The sequence below is a fragment of the Pollachius pollachius genome, assembly GCF_949987615.1.
Source record: "Pollachius pollachius genome assembly, chromosome: 1".
Classification (NCBI taxonomy): Eukaryota; Metazoa; Chordata; class Actinopteri; order Gadiformes; family Gadidae; genus Pollachius; species Pollachius pollachius.
In genome coordinates, this window is record NC_136934.1 from 49,524,397 (window position 1) to 49,545,480 (window position 21,084).

General features: G+C 43.7%; 2 protein-coding genes across 2 annotated transcripts in view; one reads left to right on the top strand and one right to left on the bottom strand.

Annotated features, from left to right (window-relative positions):
- LOC307083084 (F-actin-uncapping protein LRRC16A-like) overlaps positions 1 to 13,640 on the bottom strand; it is a 70,526-nt gene extending 56,886 nt beyond the window's left edge. Inside the window, 2 exon segments of the mRNA XM_079746888.1 lie at positions 8,312 to 8,409; positions 13,256 to 13,640. Coding sequence (XP_079603014.1) covers positions 8,312 to 8,409; positions 13,256 to 13,295 — 138 coding nt within the window. The 5' untranslated portion in view covers positions 13,296 to 13,640.
- Positions 13,641 to 14,546: 906 nt separating this feature from the next.
- On the top strand, positions 14,547 to 20,476 carry tmem147 (transmembrane protein 147). Its single transcript, XM_079730990.1, has 8 exons — positions 14,547 to 14,576; positions 14,941 to 15,044; positions 15,305 to 15,374; positions 15,570 to 15,635; positions 15,741 to 15,877; positions 17,223 to 17,307; positions 18,005 to 18,126; positions 19,579 to 20,476. Exons 2-8 carry the CDS (start codon positions 14,968 to 14,970, stop codon positions 19,697 to 19,699), a joined length of 678 nt encoding a protein of 225 aa, XP_079587116.1. The 5' UTR covers positions 14,547 to 14,576; positions 14,941 to 14,967; the 3' UTR covers positions 19,700 to 20,476.
- The last annotated feature ends 608 nt before the right edge of the window (positions 20,477 to 21,084 follow it).

Consider the following 21,084-nt stretch of genomic DNA (forward strand, 5'->3'; position numbering starts at 1 on the left):
CTTGTCGGAGTAGGGTATTGTGGCATCGGTAATGATATGCTAGGCATTGCTCGCTGAAACAAAATCCATATTCAGCCGATCTGTGGGTAACGGGAGGCAAGCGAACACAGAGCTTGGTCATGCATGGGCGGGACGGTGAGGAGACAAGAGGGGAGGTGACAAGAGGGAAAGGTTGGAGGAGAGGAGAGGGGAGGAAGAGAGGAGAGGAGAAGGGAGGAGGGGGGAGGAGAGGAGAAGAGAGCAGAAGGGTGGAGGGAGGAGGAGACGAGACGAGAGGACAAGGGTGTATGGGGGAGGAGAGGAGATGAGAGGGGAGAAGGGTGGAGAGGAGGTGAGAGGAGAAGGGGGGATTGGGGAGGAGAGGAGAAGGGGGAGGGGGAGATAGGGGAGATGTGTGGAGGGGGAGGAGAGGAAAAGGAGGCAGGAGAGGAGATGAGAGGGGAGAAGAGTGGAGAGGAGAAGGGTGGAGGAGGGGGAGGAGAGGAGAGGAGAAGGGTGGAGGGGGGAGGAGAGGAGAGGAGAAGGGTGGAGGGGGGAGGAGAGGAGAGGAGAAGGGTGGAGGGAGGAGGAGGAGAGGAGAGGAAAAGGTGGGAGGGGAGGAGATGTGAGGAGAGAAAAGGGGAGGAGAGGAGAAGATGGAAGACAAGAGGAGCTGAGCGGAGGGGAAGAGGAGAGGAAACACAAGGTTAGAAGAGGAAGGACTAACAGAGTGTGAAGCCGAAGGAGTTGGGCTGGGCAGCGTAATAAGCATGTACAACCCACTGCATTTATCCTGACAGAGACCACAAAACCCAATGCTCCCACCACACACACACACACACACACACACACACACACACACACACACACACACACACACACACACACACACACACACACACACACACACACACACACACACACACACACACACAGGATTGCAGCCAGTCAGCCAGGACATGGAGATAAGCCCCAGCAGCTAGCATTAAGATCATTACAGCCACAACGTGAAGGCCAGGAAAGCACAATGCACAACGTCCACAAGAGTGCCCTCTCAGAGTCTCATACTCCAGTAAAAGTAGTTTCTTAAAATGGAACATGTATTAAAGAAAGCTCTAAAAGCGAGTTGAGTCTCTCAGATGGGTCCACGGTATTCAATGCCTATGTGTCTAGAACAGACGTGCACCAATGAACAGCTTCTAACTCAAGGAATGTTTGGATATTGTTTTGCAGATAACATGGCACTTGAAAGGTCATTGTAGTGACTTGTCACACACACACACACACACACACACACACACACACACACACACACACACACGTAGAGATAACCTTTTCATTTCCAACAATAATTGAACAATAACAATGAAAGTATTTTGAAATATGTGTTGAAGGGACTTGAATCTCATAAAACATTGAACAAGCATTGCTCTGTAATGTGAGGAGTTTCAACCCTGGCCTCACTGAGATCAAGATAAGGATGTTTAGGTCATTCACACTACGGAAGAACGGAGGAGAGGAGAACACAATAAATGTTTTGATGAACGACTTGACAGCATAATTCTTGCTTGTTGTTGGGGTGTGGCAGGGATGACATCAACAAAGATTCTTGGCGTATAATATAGCACTTTATCAATGATCACACAGCAGGAATGACAGATGAGTAAGTAAATCAATGTGGTGTATATTCAACCACCAGAGAATATGCTGATTCTGGTTCACCAAAGCGCAGCTTATTTCTTCATTTTAAAGTATTTTTTAAAATGTTCCTGTATTGTGTTACTAGCTAACAGCATAACTTTAAGTGCCTCTGCTAATCACCCCTCTGGGACAAATAAAGCCTTTTGATTAAATGATAACGTCATCGGGCCGTAAAAAAACAGCAGACTCGTGTCAGGACAAGCGGGGAGTGCAGAGTTGAAAGAACAACAGTAAATTGTGGAATTCGTCAGAGGAAGTCATCAAAAGGACAATACCGGTCTGTGTAATTAAACCATCATGACCATCTCTCCTGGTCATTGCTATTGTTAACGTCTGTGGTGAGAGTGCACTCATGCTGAATGCGATTCTGCAGAATCAGTACAACAAAGTAATGTTTGACTAATTCTACTGCTAATGGATGTTTAAGTGAAGACAGGAGAGGCGGCAACGATGGTTTCACCACCCAGGCTGGTATGCTGCTTGACTCTTTTAAGTTACGAGTGATTCCTTTATAAATAGACAATCAAAACAACAAGTGTGTAACAGCATTACCAAAGCAGCCTCGTGAGGCCATCTCCATCTCACATTATGTTTCTTCCCGCTGATTGGTCTGGCCTCCGTCCCATTGAGAAGCCTTTTCTGAAAATGGTAAACGGATAAGCTAGAGTCGAAGAGACCACAAGCCCATCCTGATCGGCTGGAGTTTTTTAATCATATTTAAAAAAAGGGTTGAGGGGAATTGCAAAACACTGGGAAAAGTATTGTTTATGTCATGTTTATGTCACCTTTACAATATGGGATTACAACAACATCTGCTGGATATCCTTTATCGTCTTCGTGATTGTGGTGTTGGGGCAACACTTGGATTAGCATGCAACAATAAAACATGTGTGCTAATGTTAGGTTCTGGCCTCACTAAACACACACACTTCTCGGTTCGGCAGAAGGAAGTTCAACAGTGAGAAAAGGTCTGACCTATGTTTCTAGTCACAGATTTTTTGGGGGGGTTTCAGACAGGGGCATGTGACACAGATACATGTCATTCTGAAATGGTTTTGGGGTGGTGCATAACAATTAAGTGAAGATTGTATTAATTGGATCGATGTACCAGGAGCCTTGGTTCTTATTCCTCAACCCCATAGACTTGATCCCCAAAGAGAGACCCACACACTTCTGGCCGGGTTTTTGACTCAAACAAGGCAACCAGCCTTTTGTAACACATTAACAGACACAGCAGTCAGTCTAACATAAAAGGGCACTGCTGCTCATTTAACTGCAGACGATTCACCGACAGCTTTCTTTTGCTCCACCCGGGATCAAAAGATTAATTCCATCGATAAGCTCCGTAAAAAAAACGGATCCCAGCGGACCTGCCAAAAACCATTATAATCACCATGGCCGAGTCGAAGCAGTCTCTACTTTGTGTCTCCCAACTGCGTCCCGACTACGCCTTGTGACTTGTAGATGTGCGATGGATTGTGCAAAAACCCAAACGGAGCTACGCCGAAAATACCACTGTGTCTGCGATCAACCGACTTTCTCCCTCCGTCTAACTGGCTCCATCTAGATCTCTCTGGATACTCTCTTATCCGCTTCCCCAGAGCGCATTTAACGGACTGATGTTGTTATCTCAAATTCCTTCGTCCGTCCGTCTTCAAATGAGGGAGCGCGAGGGATGGGACTTTGAGGTTTTAGAGAGCTCTGGAGGGGTGCCCGAGCCTTGGAGTCACGCTCTGCCTGCAAGAGTGCACATTGAAGAGTAGCGTGGGGTGGGGTGGGGGGGGGGGGGGGGGGATGGGGGACTGAAGAAACCATATAAACAGTGCATGCTGCCTAGCCAATCCATTGTTATTCCCAGTCTGACGGTGGTAGACTGGGAGAGAGGGCTGACTAATGTCCATCATTTCCGGTGCGCTCCGGCCCCGCATACACACGAATCATAATTTCCGGTCTCTCCCTTCACGCGAGTCGCGCACGTCAGTTGACGCTTGACAGTCCCCGGCGCGAGGAGAATAAGACCATGACAAGGAGAACGACAAACATAAGGACAATAAATGGTTTTTTTGACGAGTCATACGACAAAGCAATACTCAAAACATGCAACGAAAATGAATACCCCTTTATCGGGAGTCTCGCCCTATCTCTCGCTGAGCACGCACATCTGAGGCGTCCTGTTCCAGGCGTTCCGTCGTGAGACGGGGATGCCGGGGAATAAGGTTACTGTCTGACCAAGAGCAGCAGGACATCCAGGACGGTTGGGCTCACGTCTAATTCCTAACTTTATGAAAGCCTCTCCTCCTGATGGTAGGCTCTAGGCTGTGATGAAAGTCCGGAGAGTTGGAACACACACTGACTCTGAGGAAGTCCGGCAGCCATTATGATCCCTGGTTTAACGCTGCTCATTGGCTCAAAGTCTCGTCAATCAAAAGCCAAGGAGTCCCATGAGCAGAGGGAAGAACGTACTGAAATAAACTGGAAATGGCTATCCAGCCCGTGCTGGAAAAATGTGTTGAAACATAGGCATCCTTTTCATAGAAAATATTGAATACCGTGTTGTAGCATAAAGAAATGTTAAATAATGCAGCTTTAACTAACTTGTGTGTTAATTTAAAAAAAAAACAAGAATACAAGTTAAAAGGTCATGTGTGCTCGCGTGTGTGTATTTTTCTACCACGCAATTGTCCCTCTATCAAAACCCCAGACGAGAGTAGAACACAATTAGTGTGTTACTTAAATTAATCACTCTACACTTCTACAAATGAGTCACAGAGGAACTGCACGTTCGGTTGCTGTAAATACAGATAGCAGCAAATTCTACTACAGCAATAAGGGCTTAAGGGTGAAGTCCTGACAAGCATCAAATAGACAGACGCTACAGAAGACAGACGGCTGATGTTACAATATCGCTGCCATTATATTACCAAAAGCAATGTCAGGACAGAACTGTAGTGCACAACAACATTATGATTTAGCATTGATTCAAGTATGAAAACATTGTCTCTGTATAAGGTCATGACTAAGAGCACAATTTATGCGTTTGTTTCGTCGTTGTCAGATTCTGAAGCAGCGGCAATCATGTTATTTCCCCTTTCAACAACTCCATAAATCTCAACATCTCTGTCCCTCACAGACGCACAATAGTTCATTTGTTGGGCAGGAGTTTGCGTGTTGGCGTCGCTGCGTCATCCATTCGCTCGCAGCTTGAATGGAATTTCTACTACAGCCATTAATCTGCTAGAAGCATTTAGGTCCTTGAACTGATTGTACCAAACTCCTACATGTGCACATTACTGTACCAGAGTGTGTGTGTGTGAGAGACAGAGTGTGTTTTTGTGTGTGTGTGTTTTTGTGTGTGTGTGCGCGCGTGCGTGCGTGTGTGTGTGTGTGTGTGTGTGTGTGTGTGTGTGTGTGTGTGTGTGTGTGTGTGTGTGTGTGTGTGTGTGTGTGTGTGTGTGTGTGTGTGTGTGTGTGTGTGTGTGTGTGTGTGTGTGTGTGTGGAAAGAAAGAGACAGAGTGAGAGAGAGATTTGTTCAGGCCACTAGCCTCTGCCAACTCCCACGTGGGGACATTGTTGTTGAGCAATACCAACAGAGCTTGTCACAATTCACACAAAGGACAAGACTGACTCTGACACAAGGAAAGGATAAGGAAGAAGAAAATGTCTAGCTAAAAAATATTTGGAATAGAGTCTCTCACGCTCGAATTTCCAACTCCAACTCCTCCATAGCGGGAGAGGTCAGTGAAGACCACTGTCTTACAGTCTTCATTTGTGCTTGTAAAAGATAACAAAAAGTTAACTTAAAGTTAAGTTGATTTAACACATTATTGAGTAAACCTTAATCCAAGTCCTGAAACACAGCGACACATGCATACCATGTAATGGAATAGTTGAAATTGTGTGGTCAATGGAATGAATGAATCACATTTGAGTCAAACTTGTTGGACTCAAAAAGTGTGATACAAATGTTAGTTACGGAAGTAAGAAGAAACTCCATATGAATTCCTGTGTGGAGATGCATGCCCTGCATTCAACCCATGTTTACTTGCTGTAGGAGCAGTGGGCTATCGCGTTTTCCATTTTAGCATCAACGATCACAAAATTAACATTATCAAGTTTTTCGGGCAGAAAAGTTGGATACATATCTGTATATCATTTTAGATTGGAACATTTTCTTTTTGACCATTTTGTGTATTTTTTTAGTTCTCAGTTAGAAAAAAAAAATCGGAGAGACTAATAATCGTTTGGATAATCGTGATTTCAATATTGACCAAAATAATTGTGATTAGGATTTTTCCCATAAGCGAGCAGCCCTAGACTCGCCTATGGGCAGGGAAGGAGTGTTATCGTGGATGTCTTGTTGTGTGGATCAAACTGGAGCACCCAGACAAATTTGTCGTGAACACGTGGAGAACATGCCAGCTCCAAACGGAGAGGTCCTCAAAAGGTTGAAAGGCCTCAACCACAGAACCTCAGATTCCCTGGTCGTGCTGGATCATCTTCAGACTCTCTGAACAGCTGGATACGCTCCGATTCCAATCTCCCTTAAACCCCCCAGCTGTCATTTGGTTCAATCCACCTGTTTCTCTGCACATTTTCAATTCATGCTTAAAAAAACCTGAGCGGGAAAACAGAAGACTTACACTTTGGGGAAGGCTAAAAGTTGACTTATCAATAAAAAATAAAATCAATACCTTACCATTGCACTATCTGCAATGGAAACAGTGAGAGTCAATAAATGATAATAAATAATGACGTACCGAAATCACGTGACCTAAATGTCTCTCAAGCTTCTCATTTGATCACAGGGGTGCCACCAGAACTTTTCCAAGAGCACATAGCTCTGTTGTGTGCTCTCTATCACAGAGCTTTGGTTTCCTTCATTGGAGCTTTGACTGGCCCTCCGTCAATTACATCATCGCGTTGCACCATCTTTCTCTGCAGCGGTATAATGGTACCTGACTGGAGAATTAACCCCACCTACGGCTAATCTTGATGAACACAGCCATAAAATTCAAACAACGAGAGAGGTTCGAAACCTGGCAAAAAAGTAGCATAATCTAAAGCCTATTTTTTGATAATTCTGTCAACATTTGTGATGCATTTGGATGCAAACTCACAATTGTGAGTATGTCCTCACAGCAGGTCATATATAAATAAATATGATACCCTGTGAGGACTTACTGAGTGCGGCAGTATGACCCCCAGTTTGACCCTGGATATCTACATCTGGCTTCCCCTTTTGTTACGGACAGCAGTGACGTTATATGGACAAACAACCATGTCATATAAAACCTCCATAAACTCTTTTGTATGTTCATTGATGCACTTGTACACAGACTACATCGTGTATGTGTCTTGCGACTCCTTCCATGGTCATGAATATAATAAACACATCAAACCTCTTCTCCACGCATGTCTAGAGTGACCCCCTGAAACCTTTTACACAGACATAGCCGACATTGCCTACCTAACACGGAGGGTAATATCTTCGAGACCTTTCACACTCCCGGGACATTTCAAACTGTGTTGGAGTCAGCATCCCCTGTTGTGAATTAGGTAACAAACACAAAGGTGGACATTGTCTCCGTCAGCCATAGGTCATCAACCCAGTGAGCGTGTCCAACATACCCCAGGGGAAAAAAAAACCCCATACATTTCCGTGCGTATCACACGGGTAAAGGGCTACAGAGCTCCCTTGTTTCCCCACACACCGATGTGTGAGAAAACCCCATTTAGCAAGTCTTGCAGGCGTGAACAAGCACCTGGATTGTTCTCACCTCCCGTTCCCCAGTGGTGGAGGTAGAGAGGTGAAGGCCTGACGATGTCAACATATGCAGTCAACTGTCATTCTGCTCAACCCGTGCAGCAGACAGATATTAACTGTGGGGCTGTGTGGTCTTCACTATCTCCAGCCGCTCATGTCTGCTCAACCCGGAAGACAGACGTGTGTTTCCTATCAGCCACCGGCCATTAATTATTCAGAAGTCTGTGGAGTTTCTGCGCCCTGGCTAAAAAAGTTAATGGTGAACACCTATTTCCTGTCTATGCCTGAGGCGCAACCATACACAAACATTGGCACAAGCGTGTCTCAAACACACACACACACACACACACACACACACACACGAGTGACCTCATAGCTGAAACAATGTTCTCTTGGCATTAGCGTGACCTGACACATAGGTCAAACAAACACAAAGAGAAATAGGTTGTAGGAACAGCGAGCGGTCTAAACTGTGACTAATGGGCCTAGTTAAGGCCCTTCTGAAACAATACATACATTTTCCAAGTAGACATACAGGCAGATTCTAAACAGGACATATTAGGCCCCATCACTGTTCCACAGAGCGTGTGCAATCCATCAACTGAAATAAATCAATGAGTGCGTGCCATGTTAGCACCAAGTTCAATCGTTCTGCATGTGGTCAAGGTTGAGACCTTAGCGCCACTGGCTGTCGTGGTTGTGACAACAAAGGAAATCCAACCTTGACCGCAATTTGCTTTCATTCTGAATTCCTTCAACCCCCGCTAAACTGGGCTGACAAACTCAAAAGACAGACAGGCAGACAGAAGCCAGACAGAATGACTGAGCAGTGAGAGATCAGGCCAGTAAGGAAGCGGTCAACCTACCAGAACTCTGTTCTCCGTCTTGTCCCCTTTGATCTCCAGCTTGACCCTCCTCCTCAGCGACAGCTTCACCTTCCTCCCTACGGCATCCCTCACACTCTCTACGGAGAGGAGAGGAAGAGGAAGAGGGAGGGAGAAGGAGGGAGAAACGCAGAGGGTAAGTGAAAGGGTCAACAGAGTGAGAGGAGATGTTACAACACAGTCGTAGACAAAATTTAAAACATCCATTTGTGAAATGAATTAAGTTATAACACCAGGACATTGCCCTGATATTCTGAGACACATCCCCTTTGAATGAAGGCCTTGACACAAGGAGTCTTGAACCAAAAAGCCACACTCACTTCAGGTCTTAGGGTTCAAGTGCACATTTTGTGGCCACAGCTTCCTCACGCAGAGCAGACACAAGCCAAGCGGGTTCATGATTGAATGAATGTTTCCCACGGGGGTAATAATTTGCCATATCCTCTGATTAGAATGGGGGTAGGTTTGATGAAAATGTAATCTATTCCAATTTAACCGGGGGAGGATTTTGGTTTAATCCTCCCCCCATAATTCCTATTCCTCTCCTTGCATGAAGTCTGCAGCTCACAGCTTACTCTGCATTGTCTTTCTTGAAAAACGTCTCTGCGCAAGAGTGCCAGACGGGTCTGTAGTGTACACACATGCACACGCACCGCCTACTACATGTTAACAGATAGAAACCCCACCATCTGTATTTCTGCATGTGCTTACTCATCCGCACACTAAACATATGCGCATGTCACCACCAGGACACATGCATATATACACGCCGAAATGTGTGTGTATTCTGTGAGTGATTGATTGTTCACACCCAGGAGAAGCCCCGACGGCTAGCAGAGAGAACCGGCATGGAGAACAGAACTAGGTCACCCGATTTCCACAGTCACACGCACGCACAGGCACACACATAGGAATAGGGGTTTATGCGCGCATATAAATGTAATGCATGTTTGATTGTGTGTGAGTGAGACTGACACATGTGAACACACAAGAACAGAGGTTTATGTGAGCATATAGGTAGGTAGGTAGGTAGATAGGTGGCCATGTGTGTGTGACTATGCGTGAGGTTCTCGGAAAAAATGTTTGCGTTTATGCACAAACATGTATCACAGCATTCCTTCTAAAACACAGACGGAATGTCCTCCCAAAAAGATGTCCTAAAAAAAATCAAAGGCAAGGAAATGTAGTCTCCAGTCTTGCTTAGCAAACATTAAATATTCAGCACGATATTACTTTGTCATGAACTGAAACTCCCCTCAGCACTGTTTGTTGCCATCATTTAGACTGCTTTGGAAGGGGTTTTAAACTAGCTTGAGACCAGGCTGATGAGCTGAGAGAAACCTAATGTTAGCTGGGAGGTCTCACAAGGCCATGGTTTAAACATGCCTGCCATTTAGTGGTTTATGAGAACCAACTGGTCACAGAGGCTGGCTGAGTCTGTCCTTTTTACATTACTGAAAATATATTATGAATTGTTTCAAAGACAATTTAAATGCAAACCTACGGCTACTAGGGCGGTCCGGTGCTCATGAGGGGCCTGTTCACAAGCCCGGCAAAGTTAGCATCGCTAGCAGTCTCACTGGAAAGTGCCCCGATTTGGAGTAGATTACAGGTTGGTTTTGAAGCTGTTCAAGTGTTGACGAGGTCTGCTCACACAAATGTTTATAATTAAGATTTTCAAAAAAAGCCATTGGAAGTTTATGTTTGATTCTCAGAATGTTGTTTTTGTTCTTCGGATTCCGTTCTGTGTCTCATTAACCCAATAAAAATGAATGCATCACGGGACGGCTGGCGAATGTTTATTTTGCTGTGATGCAATTGTTAGGGGGACACGGTGTTCTGCTTTGTACACATGTTGTGCCTAATTAATTTTACGAGAAGACCGAAAGAGAGATCACTGCCGTCATAGAATTGCTGATTTTCTTCGATGAAAAAACAAAGCAGATTGGACATTTGACAGAATATCCAAGTCGGTTTTATCGCAGACTGATGTATCTTTCGTAAACCACTCCTACATCACTTTCATGACACGACAATCCAATGCATAATGCGCAGTGGAGGGAGTGGAGATCTTGATAAGGAAGAGAGAGTAACAAAGAGAAGGTCCATCTGTCACCAGAAGTGATGGGTCTCTGGTTCCTCCCAAAAGATAAGGACTATAGCAGGGAGTAGAATGCAAATCACTTCTTCACATTGCTGGGATGGAGTTAAAGCATGGTTTGGTGGCTGCTTGCGCACAGAGGGCCAGCTCCATGACCTAGCAGGTTGGTGCTAAATGAGGATCCATAGGAAAATGGTGATATGAGAGGTGGGAAGATGGCAGAGGGGAGAAGGCCTGCTCCAGTAGTCTCAACAACATCAGAAACCGGCCTCGTCTAGGATGACCAGCTGGTGATTCCTTCTGATCTTTACGGATCATATTTGGTCTTTTTGTAGAACGGGGCTGCAAAGCAACCTAGCTCAGTCTGCTCAACTGTCTGGCTCTCAGTACATCTTCTTGCGCACTGTCTCCACACACACACACACACACACACACACACACACACACACACACACACACACACACACACACACACACACACACACACACACACTGTTCTCGCATCAAAAACCTTCCACAGAATTTCTCCTTGTCAAAGAAATAACACAAAACAGTGTCCCAGACTTGTGTGCCCTGACACAGCATGACCCTGAGTTCTGCTTCCTAGCCTCCACATGCTGTCTGAGTCATAACAGAGGCATGGAGAGGAATTTGCATGTTGCCATCACAATGCGATCCCCTCCCTCTATATAAATTACACAAGACACAGGATAGCCAGTCCCTGTCTGGACTCCGTATCCTCTCGAACCAAGTTGATGACACACATTTTGGGTCTGTGTGATTTTCAGTATATGGATGACCTCCAGTTGTATGTGTCAAGAAAGTGTTTGGAAGGGACAACAGTTCTGCAGTTAGACGTTCTGAATAATTAAGTTTACCTTAGGGATAGTAGGGATTAGTTATATTGACCCCTTTTACTTAAATGGAAGAAATCAAATACTGGGTGTAGTTGTTCTACTAGATCTTTCAGCTCTTTGCACTATCTACATTTGGACGCATTTGTTTTTTTGCTGCTGTACCGTAGAATAATAAGCTGACATCGAAATGCAAAATGTGTGCCTTTTAAACATTGTATAATAAAACGTAATGCATTGTAATAAAACAACTAAAAGCGAATTTGAATTCTTCTGATCGGAGTTCCTCTTCTTAGCAATACAGGTATGAGTGACAGGTTGGTTTCAACCGGGAAAAACCTGTTTGTGTGCAGGAGGGCCTGCAGGGACACTATCTGCTGATGCTGAATCACAGACATGCTTGTGTGTCACACAATGACTGGCTTCATGCACAGCCAGCCAGACAGCCAAGCACACCCTGTGCGATGTAGACATCCCCCGTTATTTGTATTATTCATTGGTTTGATTACTATTTCAAATATATACATAATTTTGGGCACAGAATTGGATTTTGGAAAGTTGACGATGGCATGCAGGGCTGGGAATTTGGTTGAGAGAAAAACAACGTGCTGAGTCTGACCTAATTTCTCCCAGAAAGCAGGGGATTTCCAAACTCTCTAATGCTGCCGTGTTCATTAAAAGGACCAATGACACATAGGTGGTCTTCTGCCAAAACACATAGGGTCTTGTGTCACGTGCAAAAAATGCAACTGGGATTTCTTGGACACAAACACCTAGGCCTCAAAGGGGAAACTCGCTGTCCGTCTCCCAACAACACAATACAAGGAGGGATCCCTCACCAGGAAATATCACTGCACAGAGAGACAGCCCTGATTACAGAGAGAGGTCTGACCGCTTCCATGATGAACACCTTTGCATCTGAACCAGCAGGTTGACACAAGGACAATCACCCAGCACCTCTATTTCACTCACATACGAATGGATGAGGGGGGAAAGGCTTCAAGCCCTTCAAATTTCCATACTAGGCCCTGATGTATAAATAAGATCTGATAACTTTAAAGATTGGGCATCAAGCCATGGTACAAGTTCAAGTTGCATAATAGCGCCGATGCAGCAGGTGACTGGTGAGTTGGTGATAAGAGCGTGTGCTTGAGTGACTCCTTCAGTCAGTGAGGGAGTTTCATAACAGATGGATAGGATTATTAGTGGAAGAGCTATTGAATGATCACATAGGCCTAACCTGAGACTAAATGGCACTAAATGACGTAAAAGAAGGGTGCCTTATACGAGACTATGATACACTTCATATATCTTAACTCAGGTTTAAGACAATAAATTACAGACTCGGAGACTGACAGAGAAGAGGCACAGAGAACGAGAGAAAGAGACACACACAATGAGTTGGACCGAGACAGAGACCGGGACGGACAGCCCTGTGCTTGTCCAATATTGCACCATGGTGTCACAAGCTGAGGTACTCTGCCACACACACAGACAAATAAAAGCCAAATACCTTGTTTCAGAAACTCTCAACTCTGTGACCAAGGGCAAACACACTAGAGGAATGCTATTGCCTTATTTGACTAAGAGAGCATGCCAACCGTAAAGGCCACACGTTTAGATGGCACGGGAAGATGGGAGATGTCATGCCATTAGTTTGAGGGAGGTTAACGGTGTGATCCATCGTTTCTAACTTATTTACATCAGTCTTTTGACAACTCCTAACATGACACGCATGCCACAACCATCAACATCTCTGCCAACAATAGAATGCCATGACCAAAGCGCTTTGAAGCTTTCCATTGTGTTTACTTTGCGTTACTGTGACTCAAGGTGGCTTTGAAGATTGCATCGTGAATGAATGTAGGCTGCGGAGACAAAAACAAAACTGTCTAGTCAGCTATTTTAAGTCACACCGCTAGTCTATTATGCTTTTATCACCCCTGGTTTGCGTTATATTGATATACTCACCCTGGAGCTCCTTAGGCACCTCTGACACTTCTTCGCTCATTTTGTCCCAAGTGCGTACTAATATCCAGAGAAGCAAGGGGGGGGGGGTAAATTCACCACATGGAGGGGTCGGTTTAAATACGGTAGGGAAACAAAAAAATCCCCGAGCATTAGGTGTCAGGTGCCGCCGCCGTTGCGTTGAGCCCAGGTTACATTGCCCTCTCTCCCCTCGTGGCTGTATCCTCACGATATATATCCACACGGGTGCGCTTTCGGTTCCATCCGTCCACACGCTTCTTGGTCCTGCGTTGAGCTGGCCGCCGGAATCATTTTAAGGCCATCTTGAAACCCGCCAGACTTCTTCTGCTTCGCGAGGAAAAGACCACGGTTGTGCTGCTGCTGCACGCGCGCATCCATCCACTGTGGTGTAGCGTAGAGCTCGCGGTCAAGCCGACCAATGGCAGCGCGCGGTGCCCCTCCCCGACGGTGATGCGACAGCCAGTGAGGCGTGCGACGCCGGGGGTGAATGGTGGGAGGCGGAGTGGGATTACTACACACTGTAAAAAATAAAATAAAATAAATGTATATTTCGAGCTACAATACTAGAATATGTTTATTTATTCAAATTAAAATTGCATAAATAAATGATACAAATATAGAAATAAATTAAATATATAGATATTTCTCTATTTGCTCTATTGTCCATAAGAGAGAAATAACTTTCCATTGTTTAACAGGTGTTTGGAGTGTTGAAAAACAGCAATCATTTCATTTCAATAAGTGAATGTATCCAGCTCCATGCTATTGTCCACACATGCCGATAAAATGACCAAGATTAACGCCTTCGGATAGACATGGTATATCGAAATAAATGCCTAATACTTGAATGAGGGCGGCATCTACTGGCAATTTTCTGAGTTGCTTTGAATCCAAACATAACTCAATTACACCAAAGAAAATGCATTGTTTATAATATTGCCAAGACTCTACTGACAGAACCGGAGTTAATTTAATATGCAGTTGACCAAGAGCAAGAATACACTTCCAACTCACCTTTGTATACCATGAAAGAGCGATATAAATGGTCTGAAATGAAACACCACGTGATGTGTTATTTTCATGTTCACATCCACGATGTTTCAGTTTCATTAAATTCCTTTTGGCGAAACAGAAATCAAGCTATTTGGGGTATTATGCGAGGTTTTTTGTTGTGGATTTTAGACCATTCTGCTCAGGCGGAACGACTGCGCAGCACTACGAGTTGACGACTGTGACCCGCGACCTTGTCGGAACTATTTCGTAGTAGGACGGAATCAGTTTCCGGTCTATTCGGCGAGCTCAGGTAAAGCGTTTTACATGTCGTTGTAAAGTAGTGTATAATTCAATAATCTAAAGTGAATTGTACAGTTTCGAATATATCTGACAAACAAAGCGGGTTCTCCCCTTTTTGGTTTTGGATAACGTCACTAAACGTTTGTGTTTATTCATAGTAGTATTCGTAGGACCCGCTGGTAGAGACTGACGCTAATCCTCTCAATTCATGCTTAGTGGTCAAGCGACAGCGTTGCAAGCATCGTTCCCTGTAAATACCAAACGATGGAGGATAAACATGAATAGTGTCGTGTTGTTCGTGACAAAGACGCCGTTACCCTGCTAGGATTGTGTCACTGTTGTGTCCTGACGTTGCACGGTTGTGTGTTTGACAGGGTGCTGTAATCCCGTCCCCAGACGCCATGACTCTCTTTCATTTCGGGAACTGCTTCGCCTTGGCGTATTTCCCCTACTTCATCACATACAAGTGCAGTGGGCTGTAAGTGTTTGTTAACCGGTTTGAATAAAATAACACCATCATCAAATGATTAGTATAGATGGGATAACGTTAGGCTATTTAATCTATACTTTTTTCATTCATTTCAGAATTGGGTATGGTAATATAATAATACCCTGTGTTTGGTCATAAATGGGGCTCATACAACGTGTTGGCCACCCAACAGGTGCAATAGCAAAAATTAAACGGTCTTAAATACAAAGTTGCCATCTGTTAATTATTCTGTATGTGTGTGTCTACAGTTCAGAATACAATGCCTTCTGGAGATGTGTCCAGGCTGGGGCTACCTACCTTTTTGTCCAGCTATGTAAAGTAAGTACGCTCTCTGAACTGATCTCTGCTTTTTTGTTTTTGAGAGTAGCAAACATTAAAGATATGGTTTGATTAGTTCCTGGCACTGTGACATTTTAACGTTTTCTTTTCATTCTATAACATATTTGATCATTATATCATTCAAATAATACAGACCCAGATCCTATCCATCAATGGTATTTTCTGTTTTTTCAGATGCTGTTCCTGGCCACCTTCTTCCCGACCTGGGAGGGGGCAGCTGGAGTGTATGACTTTGTAGGGGTGAGTCGCTATGACTGCAGAATTCACACGACAATGTGTCGGCTCCTCTTGGTTCGTATTCAAACCAATAGCAACAATGGCAACTTGTGTCTATCTGTTATCCAGGAATTTATGAAGGCCACCGTTGACCTGGCAGATCTGCTGGGCCTTCATCTGGTGATGTCCCGCAATGCCGGCAAAGGAGAGTACAAGATCATGGTGGCAGCTATGGGATGGGCAACGGCGGAGCTCGTCATGTCCCGGTAGGTGCTGGCCCCCCCTCATTTAGTCCTGGTGCTACTTCGACCCCTTTTACAATGCTGTGCAGGCTCTCGTTTGGGCTCACCACCACTTTTGGTTACATGAATGAATGTTGGATGAAGGGTTACAGTTGGTCAAAATCTACTGACTCATGTTTGCGTTTTTTCACAGATTTGACAGGATTTAAGTCAACGTTAGCTTGGGAAGTGTAGTCCATTTCTGCATTGACGGGTGTCTAACCTCAGCTCTACAGGGTTGGAAAACATGGTGAAGTGAAAGGAGCCACGTTGGGCCTTGTCCACGCGAATATGGGTATTTCTGAAAACATCAGTTTTTCAAACAACTCCTGTCCACACCAGCTGCGTTAAAGAACATATTTCCTTCCACAAGAGAACGTAGAAATATTTTAAAACAATCGTATCGCATAAGCCTATTAGGCCAATAGATGGCGATATACCTTTGTGTCAGAAGAATAAGAGTAGCATGTGCATTGATGGGCTTCATCAGCTGAACAACAAGGCAACATGGCAATATCCAAAGGAAACAGCAATTGAGAACTATTCAGGCAGTGTTTTTATGTTTTTGCACGGCAGTGTAATGATCAACTAAGGCTAGGTTGACTTGTTAACATGAATGTAAAACTAACTACTAGCCACACGTCCAGACATTAACACACCAATCTTTTTTTGTTAGAAAGTTTCTGGCGCTTGCTCAATATGCCAAACAAAAATCTTGTGTGGGGATGGAGGAAATAATATGTTTTAGAACTACCCATATCAGTCCCTCCAGAAAAATGTGGCGTTTTTTTGTGATTGTTGCGGCCAAAAATCCTTGATTATGCGGCACGTTTTCTTAAAAAATGCGATGAAATATGCGGCATATTTATGCAATTTTATGCAATAAAATTGCGGGAACTTGCAAAAATTGCAGGAACTTGCGAAAAAATGCCGGAAATTGCGAAAAATGCAGCTTTTCGATGATGTTCACTTCGCTTAATTATGTCACTTCATAACGTTCCCATGGCAACAGGGGGAAATGGCTGCTCTTGTGTGAAGTAAACGCAACATTTTTCAACTTTCTGCTAAGATATATGTGACTGTTTTGCAACGAAAATGCGGGGATTATGAAATCATGCAAGCCCTGCATATTTTGCGCGGAAATCGGCAATTTATGCGGTGAAAGTGCGGCATATTTGAAAAAATGCGGCCCCCCGTATGAATATGGGGACTTCGGCTGATTATGCGTTGAATTATGCGATTGCATAATCGCGTTTTTCTTGAGGGACTGGTATATGGACATGGCCAAATTGACGTTTTAAATGGTCTCCGCTTATGCATCTGTGTCTAGGTGTCTTCCTCTGTGGGTAGGTGCCAGAGGGATAGAGTTCGACTGGAAATACATCCAGATGAGTTTCGACTCCAACATCAGTTTGGTGAGTTGGATTCTGCAACCCTTATCCCCTTTGTCCGTTCCTCACTCAGTATTGTACTTTAGCTCTGCTCTTTCGCTTTCTCCTTCAACCTCCACACATTATCACTGTCACTAAAGCATTTTAGAATGGATAAAAAAAATCTTAAACTGTGTAGCTTCGTTAAACATATTCTCAACCTCACTTTACACTACAGCCAGGCCTGATAGAGTTCAGGCGTGGTGCCTGAATTCAGGCTTGAGCTCAGCCATGTATGTTGTCAAGAAAAGTGAAAATGAGGTGAGCGGTGCCTTTTTAAAATGTCTAGTCAACACGTCAACCTACCTGACCTTTTGATTGACATGTCTGCCACCAACTAGGCGTAGTCTATATAAGGAAGTATTTTACCTTTGTATGTTTGCACTGGGGATGGTCTGAACGGGACTGAAAACGTTTTGCACGCACTTTGGGTAGAACTTAACACTTTAATGTAATAAAAACTTATTGTTGCATCGGCTACATGGTGTGCGAGTTCCGCTCCTTTTATTGTTAAGAAAGGCAATTCTCTATGGTGTCTTCGAATGTATTTGATAATTTCAGGCACAGATAATTTCACTTCCTATCAGCCCTGTACAGCACACTACTACTACTTCTTCCACCGAGTGGAACAGTGCACCACCATGGTGGAAACGTTCTTCATGTATTCGATGTCTACCCGTAGGTCCATTACATCGCCATGGCATCGGTGGTGTGGATGTTTACACGCTACGACCTTCCCAAAAGCTTCCGGCTGCCAGTGACGGTGCTTTTGGGTCTCTGTGTCTACAAGGCCTTCTTAATGGAGTGAGTGGTTTACAATCGTACTCTTCATGAAGATCTACGTGAGGCACTCTTTCCAGTTTATGTAGGGAAGGAAAAAAACATAATGAGAGGAATATGTCATTGAGCCATTATTCAAACCGATGACGTGTATGGAAGACCTAACTTGCTCTTTTAGAATCAGGTTTAGAACAAGTTGAACAGCATTGTTACACTACAAAACATGTTGCATGTTTGTGCGGCTTGTAAATGAGATGCAAGGCAACTTTATTTGTATAACTCTTTTCATACACGAGGCAGACTCAAAGTGCTTCACGTAGAAACGTTGTCATACAATAAAATAATAGATAAGTAAAGCAAAACATAGGTGAAGTTTAAAAATAGATAGAAAATAGAGGCAAAGTTAAAAATGCATTTTAGGAAGTGCATTGTATTTAAGATCAGATCATGTATCTCTCGTATCAGATCAACAGTCTCTCTGGTATTAGTTCATGTATCTCTCGTATCAGATCAACAGTCTCTGGTATCAGATCATGTATCTCTGGTAACAGAACAGTCTCTTGTGTCCGATACTTCACATTCATACAGCGTTTATTCAGCTATTTAGCAGAAAGCTAAAGTGAGTGAACATGCTAATGAAATATTTGTCACTGAATGAAAGACTTCTTTACATTACTCAACACATGTTTGTAAGCTTTCATCTTAATCATTATTTTGCCGATAGTAGCAACATTCATGCTAATTTCAACAATCTAAGGGCATTAAAGGGCAACCATTGTTTTTTGTTGTTGCCACAGTGCAAGCCAAAGTCCCATTTCAGGTCCCACTCAGACCCCATTTGACCCATTACCAGTCTTATATCATCATTTCTTGGAAAGTGGGATGTGTGCAGGCTGATGCCAGTACCTCTTAATCCATGTTTAAGTTTTTTGCTGTATTAAAGCGTGGAGAAACCCATATCCGATCACATAGCGCTAGCACCACTAGCCAATCAACTGGCATCTATTTATTGATGCCGACCTAGGAAGAAATGTAATGGGACACTTTTCTATTCTTATTGTTTGTTTCTGTCAATGGTTATAAAACACCTTACTGTATTAGGTAACAGTTGGCATTGATTAAAGAAATGTTTGTTGATGCTACTCTTTCAGCAATCGGCCGCTCCTGACGGTTCATACACTCAATGCGAACCTCAGTGTGCACACAAGGTCTCGGCAAATTCCCTGAAAAAATCCTGGAAAATGATGTTGGAATCTTGTCAATATTTGAATTTGGATATCAAGCTTTCTAGACTCTCGGGTACATTTAAACAAGTTCAACATGAAAGCTGCGTTACTCTCTTTAGACTTGCTGACCCCCACTTTGCTCTCTCTCTCTCTCACTGTCTCTTTCTCTCACACTGTCTCTCTCTCTCTCTCTGTCTCCTCTCTCTCTCTCTCTCTCTCTCTCTCTCTCTCTCTCTCTCTCCCCCCCCAGGTTGTTCGTCCACATGTTCCTGCTAGGCAGCTGGACGGCTCTGCTGGTGAAGGCCCTTCTGACCGGAGTGGTCTCTCTCTGCTCCCTCTTCCTCTTCGTCACTCTGGTCCACAGCAACTAGTCACCAGACGAGTTGCTGGATTCCCCTCTTGGTGCATAGGCAGGCTCAATCGACCGTTGCAACTTTCATGTCATACACCCTTTCTGTCACTGGACGATTTTTTTGGAAACAAAAATTGGTGCATGAATGCCACAACCCATTCTGCTGCCCTGGCCTGTCAGGTCCTGTGTGAGCTGCACATGGTGTGTACATTTTCAAATTCCGCATTGGGCCTGGGGCTAGGACATTCCTTATGAAGAGCTGTGTAAAGGACAATGGGTTTGAGGCAGGAACCTGCCTGTCTAAGTGTGCCAGACAAACAGTTTATGCATTTTTCTTTTTTCTAACCAAATTTGTAATGATTAGATTGGTTGTATGGATGTTTTTCTACCGAAAGTAGTTTCCTGATTGCTTTAGAACTGAGGCAGGTTGAGCATTGATGAAGTGTTATGACTAACTTATTTTGTATTTTGTTTTTTAATGATCCAACACGTGTGGAATTATTTTTAGATGAAGTGGAATTTCACAGAAGAATAACTGTGATTACTTTTGTGTTCCACCAGAGGCCGTCGTATACTAAATCAATAAAATGTAGCCAATTATCTTCTATTATAAATCATAAATGCCCTGTCATCAAAACACTTCCCTGGATAGTAGAAATGGAATTATACAGTATCCCACGTGTTTTTGTTTGAGATGTAAACAGGGATTTGTGAAACATTGAGACCACAAGAGATTCAAAAGTTCCCTTGCCATTGTTGGTCAGTAAGAGAATGCTGGATATTGATATAAAAAATAAATTACAATAAATATAACTATTGAGTCCAAACAAACATTCCTTCACATCAACATTATTATGAGATTACTACTGTGATTCAAAGATTTAAGGATGCGGTTTGCAATGTGGAATAATGTTAGAAATGTTAGATAACTCACTTATTAAAGTATATAACCATATAGACCAACATAGTAATCCATAGGTAATACACAGTAAGTAATTACTTTTCATACTGTGTGATCGAAGAATTTTCGGCTGAAGAGAGCTGGGAACTTGGGTCCCTTACTCTTCGTCCCCATTCTTGTTTTCCCTTGGTAATCCCCCCTGCATTTCACCCCTGTACATGTTTAATCCTCCCACTGCACTGTATTCCCACCATTTAAAGGGGAGTTTTCAGTTTTATTGTCCAGTTTATGCAACCGTCTGCAAGGGTTTTGGTAATAAGATGCTACTCTACTTCCACCCTACGTGCTATGATCTGCTGAAAGTTCTGGAAAAACGATTAGATATTCACACAGAAAATACATTGTCATGGTATAAAAATGAAAAACGTAGTTACATTTTGGCATTCAGAGTAACAGCATATGCCAAATGTCTTGATATATGAAAAATCTTACGAAACAGGCAC

What these genes read in the sequence shown, in the direction of transcription:
- tmem147 (XM_079730990.1), top strand. Translation starts at nt 14,968, where the DNA reads ATGACTCTCTTTCATTTCGGGAACTGCTTCGCCTTGGCGTATTTCCCC. An exon ending in GCGGAGCTCGTCATGTCCCG is followed by an intron (nt 15,878 to 17,222) that starts GTAGGTGCTGGC and finishes ATCTGTGTCTAG; the next exon opens with GTGTCTTCCTCTGTGGGTAG. An exon ending in TACAAGGCCTTCTTAATGGA is followed by an intron (nt 18,127 to 19,578) that starts GTGAGTGGTTTA and finishes CTCCCCCCCCAG; the next exon opens with GTTGTTCGTCCACATGTTCC.